The 7,708-nt window shown below is 55.4% G+C and overlaps 1 protein-coding gene across 1 annotated transcript; it reads right to left on the minus strand.

Moving 5' to 3' along the window:
• Positions 1-3,803: 3,803 nt before the first annotated feature.
• CIAO2A (cytosolic iron-sulfur assembly component 2A) lies at positions 3,804-6,907 on the minus strand. Its single transcript, XM_062501161.1, has 6 exons — positions 6,860-6,907; positions 6,357-6,807; positions 5,909-6,073; positions 5,330-5,379; positions 4,946-4,991; positions 3,804-4,246 (listed from the first exon to the last, which is right to left on the minus strand). The coding sequence occupies exons 1-6, from the start codon at positions 6,905-6,907 to the stop codon at positions 4,149-4,151; spliced, it is 858 nt and encodes a 285-aa protein (XP_062357145.1). The 3' UTR covers positions 3,804-4,148.
• Positions 6,908-7,708: the final 801 nt, after the last annotated feature.

Consider the following 7,708-nt stretch of genomic DNA (forward strand, 5'->3'; position numbering starts at 1 on the left):
CCACCAGCACAGAAACTGCATTATCAGTGACAATCAAACACATCTGGCTTAAATATCTGCAATATTTTCTTTCAGCGAGACACCTCCAGTGAGTGTCTCCGGAGAGAAGCTCTTCACAAGGGCCTGGCAAGACAGGAGAAGGGGGAATGGCTTCCCACTGACAGGGGGCAGGGTTGGATGGGATATAAAAATGCCTTTTTTCTTCTTCTAAAGATGCTTTCATTGTCTCAACACAAGCAGGATGTTATTCAGACAGAGCTGCTGCGGTGGGGAGAGAGGAGGAAAGGGCTCATGGATCAAAAGATGTTTAAAATAGGATCATGGGATGGTTTGGGTGGGACTGGATGGGCTTTAAGGCCCCTTCCCACCCAAACCATTCCACAAGTCCATGATCTCCTGGGAGATTCTCTGTCTGACAGAGCCTTTTGGCTTCAGATCAGAAGTGAGACCTTTGTGCCTCCCTTGGTCACCTCCAGACGTTTCCATGCTGGATACAGGAAGAGGAGCTCATTAGCTGGGAAGCAGCAGCTGCTGATGGAGGAATTGTTTGTGTCTCAGATCCTCGGGAATTCTCCCAGCGCTTCCGCAGCCCCACCTGTGGGTCACAGCTCTCAGACCTCACCAGGGGCCTCTGTCCAGCCCAGATGATCTCAGCTGGAAGGTTTTAATTCCCAAGGGGCCAGAGGGGTTATCAGTCCTTCATCAGCTGCATGGATCAGGGAGGGGCACGGTCCCAACCTGGGCAGGTGAGGAGGCAGCAAAGCCAGTGGGACCAGGAACAGCTCAGCTCCCACCTGGCCTCTCCAACAGTGATAAAAATGGGTTCATCCTCTCTTTTTCTTAAAACCTCCTTGTGCTACACAGAAAGGGTTCACAGGCACAGCACAGAGAGGCAGCAAAGCCAGGACGGCAAGGGAAGGATTTGAAAGATGTCACTGGTTTATCTTTTTGTTTGGATCATAATTGGCGGCTGCCCTGGTGGGGAACAGCCTTCACCCACCCAGCTCGGGGTGCTACACCCCGGCCACTGCTCCGGCAGCTCATCCCAGTCCGTGTGCCACAGAGAGACATTCCCGGTGGAAGTGAAGGGAAGGGAAGGGAAGGGAAGGGAAGGGAAGGGAAGGGAAGGGAAGGGAAGGGAAGCAGAGGAGCTGCCCCGCTCCTCAGCTGGTACCGAGGCACGGTGTGTTTGCTCACCCGGAGCAGCCCTTTGTTGGGGAAAGTCAATAAAGCTGTTCCACATGTGCTGGAGCAGGGCAGGGCTGCCTCAAACCCACAGCCCCTGAGCTGCACCGAGGGTGTAAACATTTAGAAATACCTACCTGCCAAAAATAGCTGTGTCTCTAGACGCGACCGCTCCGCTGCCAACTGCGGTGAGTAATAGTTACACCGTGAGTAAAGTGTGTGCAAACACGAGCCGGGAAACAGCCCCCCTCCCTCTTCCTCCTCTTTGCAAGGAGCCGCAGCCTGGAAATCCGGGAGGGGAATGTGATTTCAGGCCGGGAAATGCCAGCTGGAAGCCGCTCGGTGTGTCAGGGGTCTGGCAGAAGGACAGAAGGATGCTGCTGGCTGTGCCTGGGGAGCGGAGCTGGGGATGCTCTCTGTGCTGTGCTGTGCTTTGAGGCAAGGCAGGAGCCAAAGCTGGGCTCGGGGTGCTCCCCTCCCTCCTGCTTGGGGGGCGAGCCGGTGGGAAGGAAAGTGAGGAATTCAGCAGCTCAGTTCCCCCAGCCCCGAGTTTTGGGGGTCTGCTGTGCTCTGTGCTGCCGGGCTGCTCTGAGCCCCTGCAGAGGTGAAACCCCAGGAGTTGAACCCTCCTGTCGGGGTACCTGGGTGGTGACGGCACCGGGGCGGCCCGTGGGGTCCCGGGATGGTCCCCGGGGCCAGGCGGGGTCCCCGGGATGGTCCCGGCGCTCCCTCGGTTCCCGGGATGGTCCCGAAGCTCCTCCCAGCACAGCGGTGCCGTGGGTTGCTGGTGCCCTCTGCAGTTGTCCCTCCCTGCTGTAAATGCAGAGGATTCATCATTCGAAGGGACAATTTTCGGACTTGTCGATCCAGGTGAGGCCCCTGCGTGTCTTCCCCCGGCTGGGAGGAGCATCCCGTGCTCCTCCAGCACCTCAAATCCTGCCCCGTGGGATCCCCCGGAGCTGTCCCCGCCGGCCCCGGTGTCTCCTGCTGTTCCTCTGTCACCCCCAAGGTCCCCAAAGCCTCTGCCCACCCCGGACTGTGTGGCAGCACCGACGGGGATGGACCAAGATCCCAAACTCAGTTAAAATGGAAACGCTGGGAAGTGCAGCAGCTCCTGGGGAGTCACCTCCAGTGCCCCAGCACTGCCCGAGGAATTGGGAATATTCCTGGGTTTGGCATCTGGCCCATTTTCCTGAATTGTTGCTCCAGAGGAACTTCTACCCTCTGTGCCCCAGCACAAAGCCCTCAGGGCACTGCAGAAACAAGGATTCACCGTAGGGTCACCAGAGCATCCTATTCCCTGTCCTCCAGGTGTTTGTCAGAGCTGGAAATGCAGTTCTGGTGGTGCCACCGAGCTGTGCAGGCACAGAGAGCCCCCAGGAGAGGAGCTGCTATCTCATGGCTCCAGGATCCACAGAACCTCCTTGCTGGCAGAGATATCTGCATTCTGAAAAGAAAATACCAACCCTCCTGCTGGAGGGGGAAAAAAAAAAAAAGGGGCAAATTCCAGGAAAGAAGCCAACAGATAATGGCAGCTCAGGCTCCCTGGAGCCGAGGTCCATCCCTGCAGGAGTTACCTGCCTGGAGCCCTTCCCAGCAGCAGGGTGGGACACAGGACGTGTCCCCTGTGAGGCACATTTGTCCATGGGGGTGCAAAGGAGTTTGAAATTTAATTGAAGCTGAGTAACTGAAGATGAGAAGTATTCTTTCACACCTGCACGAACCTGTGGGAAAAAGGTGATTGTTCTCCTCACCCTTCCCCTCTCCTTTAATTAATTATTTTCAGCTAATTTAGCACTTGAGGGGAGGGGCCCGGCTGTGCCATGGAGCAGTTCTTCACTGGTTTACCAAGGGGAACATTCCCCCTGTTTATAATGCTGAGTCCATTCCATCCTTCCATGCCCTCAGGGAAGCTTTATGGGGATTATTAAAATGGCCACAAATCCCTGAAATCCCAGCAGATGTTTGCACTCTGCTCCAAGTGGAACCAGCCACAAAGAGCTAGAGCAGCCCAGGGAGGAGCAGCTCCCTAAATCCCTCAGGAGCCACCAGAGCAGATCCTGAACACCTGCACTGGGAGGAGGGAATGCTGAGTCCCAGGGAAAGGGAAATCCATGCTCAGATCCAGAGCTGCACCAGAAAGGAACCCTGGGGAACGTCTCCAGTGAGGAAGGTGGGGCAGCTGGAAATGTTGTGGATGCTCCAGGTGAGATTAGTGAGGGAGCAGTGACAGGAGCAGGACAATGAGAGCCAGCAGAAGGAGGGGCTGTGGGATGCTGGCACCTCCCCTGCCTCAGGAAAGTGGGAAGGAAAAGCAGGATCAAGTTCTTGTCCATTAGGGAAACTTCACCCTCGGGGTGGTTATAAAGCAAAGCTTCCAGAATCAGAAATGTCGAATGTTAACAGGGAAAAGAGCACAAGCATTTAGCAGGAATTGTGTCCCAGTAAAAATCTCCTTGTTCTAGTCCAGTCCCTCAGCTCCAAATTCTTTTTCTGAATTAATTTCAGTTTTAATGTTTATCAACACTGAAGAAGCAGAATGAAATTAATTTCTCTAATAGAAATCTAAACTTAATACTTAAGAAAAAACAAAACAAGTTCAGGAACCAAAAGCAGCATTTCAGTACAACAGTCTTTTATTTTTACAGTGCAGTGACTGAAACAATCTAGAAATTTAACTTGCAAAACTGAATTTATATCATAATGTCTCTCAGAAGGTAATGCAGATGTGTTGCTTTGAATCACAAAATATTACTCTGGACACCAAAAATTACAAACCTCCACCACTACACACCAGACTCTTCAGAGACTGATTCCTCATAATTAAAATCTATCTTATAAACAATTTCTCTTAAAAAAAACCAAACATATGGAAGATAAAAAGAACTCAAGTATTAAACTCAAGGCCTTGATTATTATTATTTTCCTCAGCTTGCAGCAGGGCTGTCCCAGGGGCAGGGTCCCTAGTCGGGCTCAGTCACACACTGCTCCACGATCTCCCGCAGGTTCGGGTTCTCCATGGCTGCTGCCACCCTCTCCTTGTCATTGATCTGCTTGTTGACTGCAAAACACCCCGGGACAGGGGGGTCAGGGGCTCCCAGGGACCCCCCCGAGGCCGTGGGGGTGCTCAGGAGAAAAGGACATTGTGAGGAGGGGAAAGAGGGAATGGGGAACGAGGCAAAGGAGAGCTCGGTCACAACACAACAACAATCAGAAATGAGGATTCTTGTCACTTTTCTAGTTCAGGAAAGGGATGTGAGGTGTTCCAGTGGCATGTCCCAAAATCAAGAGTGAAATTCAGGATGTATTAGTAGCCCAGGTTCAGTTTGTAGCTCTTTAACCCAAATACCCCATTTTTGGCAGACACTGAAGGCTCAAGCCCAGGGCACTGCTGGGACTCCATGGCTGCTTGGGGCAGTGCCAGGCTCTGGCTGGGGCACAACATCCACGTCCCGCAAGCTTTACTGAAAAAACTGACTGAGAAAAGTCCAGTTCAGGTGTGAGGATTTTAGGATGGAGCGGTGAGGCAGCTCCTCCTTTTGTTACAAACACAGCACCTGCCAGAACTGAGGGGGGTTTGTTCTGAAAGCAAAGCAGCAACAAGCAGGGGGTCACAGAGCCTTGGGGACACCTTGATGCCAGTTGGTTTTCGAGCTTTCCCAGGGGATTAATTTCTGACAAGGCAGGAAGGCAGGGGAGGAGAGGGCAGAGCACAAAGAGGCTGAAGCAGCAGCATGCAGCATGCACAGGCTCTACTCACTGTCCTCCTCCGTGGAATGTGTGCCCTCAGAAATGTAGATTTCCAGCTAGAGGAGAGATCAGCAGTGTTAGGAGCACCAGAGCAGTGGAACTCATCCCTTCCTGGAGTGTCCCCCACCCACACAGTGTCACCCCTGCTGCCACAGGAGGTGACTGGTGCCAAGAACTCGCTTCCCCGAGCTCAGCTGGGAGTGTGGAGCCAGCAGCTCTAAAACCAGAACAACCACCCAAAAATCAACTGCAGGAATCCTCAGGTAATTAACGTAATGTACTCTTTAAATTATTTTGGTCGAGTCTCTAAAGGTCTGTGAGTCACTGTGTTTAATTTAGGGAGGTTGCCATTCATTCATGGAAGTTAAAATAGGCTTCAAACCAGGCACTTTACCTTGTGTCTAAAAGGCAAACATCTCTGAAGTTTTATTCTTAAACAAAGGCCTGTTAAAACAGAACACAGAAGAGATTTTCCTGTAAAATTCAAGGTCTGAGGTGAGTTTTCAGAGAATCCATGTTTAACAATCAGTGTAAATGACAATGTCCTTTTGTATTCTGAGCAGCACAAGCCACAGAGGGAAAGGGGACAAGCAGAAAGTTGTAAGTTTTTTTTTTTTTTAAATTTAAGAGCTGACAAATTGACAATTAATAACGTTAATGAAGTAACTTGGAGAATCTAAAGAAGGAATTCTGTACCACTTCCCAGCAGTTCTGAGGGGTTCCCTTTAAGGAGATTCCCTAACATGACACAAACAGATGGGTGTTCCCATTTCTCTGGATCTGCCTTTTTTTTTTTTTTCTCAGTTTGGTTTGGTTATTGGTTTGCTTGCATTGGTGGCTGGGTTCTCAAGATTCAATTCCTGGTCAAACCAACACAGCCAGGCAAGACTGAATCTGAACTGGAACCGATGGCATCCAGACAACCCCAAATGAACCTTATGCTCTGTTTCAGATTGAATTAAAGGAATCTCACCGATGAGAGTGGCCAAGGAGCAATGAGGTACTGTTGGTGTAAACCTGATGATGACCAGATATTCATCCTCCCCTATCTCCTGCACTTCCACGCACTTTTCCGTCACCACTTCCAGTTCTTCCAGAGTGTTGGGCTTCTCCGGGTCCCGGATAGTCCGGATAATATCTGAGGCACGAGACAAGGGAGCAGCAATGAGGAATCTTCCCCGCGTTTCATAAAACGCATTTTAATGAACACCCCGTTCCCAGCACTGCCGATGTTGCTGCTCTTTGGAACCCCAAACAAACGAGCCCAACAAGCCGAACGCGGCCCCTTCTCCCTGCCCCTGCCCCTCGGGGCCCCCTCACCGCTCTGAGCCCCCCAGGACCCGGCGCGCTCTCCCCGCCTCAGCCCCCCAAGTGCAAACCAGGACCGCCCCCGAGGGTCCCCCCAGGGCCCTTGCAGTCACCGTAGACCTCGCTGGCCCTGTCGTGCTCCATGGCGCGGCTCGGGGGCGCATGGCGGGCGCTACTGCCGGGGCTCCGCCACACCCGGGCCAGCGCCTGCGAGAGCAGCGCCAGCACCAGCGCCATGGCCGCGCTCCGCCATCGGCCCGCGGGCCGCGGCACTTCCGCGTGGGGCGGGGCACAGCGGCGGCCAATGGCGGTGGGGGGCGGGTCCAGGGCGGGCCAATGGGCGGAGAGATGCGGGGAGACCACGCCTAGGTGTGGGGGCGTGGCCTCGCTGTCCCAGCGCGGAGCCGCGTCCGGGGTGGGAAAAGGGAGAGACCCCGGGAGCAGGGGGAAATCCCGGGAGCGGGGAGCGACCCCGGGAGCAGGGAGAGACCCCCGGGACGTAGAGAGACCCCAGGGACAGCCCCGCCCCCAGGGTGCGGACACAGAAATGCCGTGGGGATCCAACTACAACAGAGATCAGATGCAGAGAATTCTACTTAAAGAAAATTCTGCTTACGGACAGGAGCGGCGGCGGCGGGCGGGCGGGGACTACAGCTCCCAGCATGCATTGCTGCGCCGCGATGTGTGCTGGGAGTTGTAGTCGCGGCCCGGCACCGTCCAGCTGACCGGAACGAGGGGCGGCCCAGCCGAGATGGCGGCGGCTCGGGGCGGGCGGCTCTGAGAACGAGGAGCGGGATGGCGGCGGCCGGGCCCGGGGCCCGGGAGGAGCTGCGTGTGCTGCTGGTGCCCCGCTCGGGGGAGCCGCCGGGGTGGCCGCGGGACGCGGCGCGGGTGCGGCTGAGCAGAGCCCGGGACGCTCTGGGCACCCTGCTGCTCCCCGGGGGGATCTGCCTGGAGCCGCTGGAGCCGGGCCGGGCCCGGGGCAGCGTCCTGCAGGGAGCCTGGGCTGAGTGAGTGCGGGCTGGGCTGGGCAGGGCGAGGGGAGCCGGGGCTGCAGCCGCCGTGCTGGGTCGTGCCTGCTTGTTGGGCTAGCTGGGCTCAGGACAGGTGGCCCAGAAGCCGAAGCGAACGGGAAGGGTTTGCCCTTTGTCAGGCTGCAGGCCCCAGTGCCCTGAGTCACGCGGTGGTTTTAACATCTGCTTTGGCAGCTTTTGTGCTGAGCCGCGGTCGCGCTTTAGCCCTGGCTGTCTTCAACAGCAGCGCTGTTCAGAGTCACAGAATCCCGGACCGGGATGGGTTAGAGGGACCTCCGGGCCCATCCCGTCCCACCCGTGCGCGGCGGGGACATTGCCACTGCCCCAGGCTGCTCCAGGCCCGCTCCAGGGCTGGCAGCGTTCCGGTGCTGTGGCAGGGCTCTGCTCTCTGGGTTGCTCTGCCCTGTGCTGAGCTGGTCCCTCTCTGCCCC

Source organism: Cinclus cinclus, chromosome 13, assembly GCF_963662255.1.
Source record: "Cinclus cinclus chromosome 13, bCinCin1.1, whole genome shotgun sequence".
Taxonomy (NCBI): Eukaryota; Metazoa; Chordata; class Aves; order Passeriformes; family Cinclidae; genus Cinclus; species Cinclus cinclus.

Excerpts from the sequence above, each read along its gene's own strand:
- CIAO2A (XM_062501161.1), bottom strand. The coding sequence starts at position 6,907 with ATGCTGGGAGCTGTAGTCCCCGCCCGCCCGCCGCCGCCGCTCCTGTCC. Across the intron at positions 6,074-6,356 it reads CAGGGCCAGCGAGGTCTACG|ATATTATCCGGACTATCCGG; the intron begins GTGACTGCAAGG and ends CTCGTGCCTCAG. Across the intron at positions 4,992-5,329 it reads GTTTGCCTTTTAGACACAAG|CTGGAAATCTACATTTCTGA; the intron begins GTAAAGTGCCTG and ends TCTCTCCTCTAG.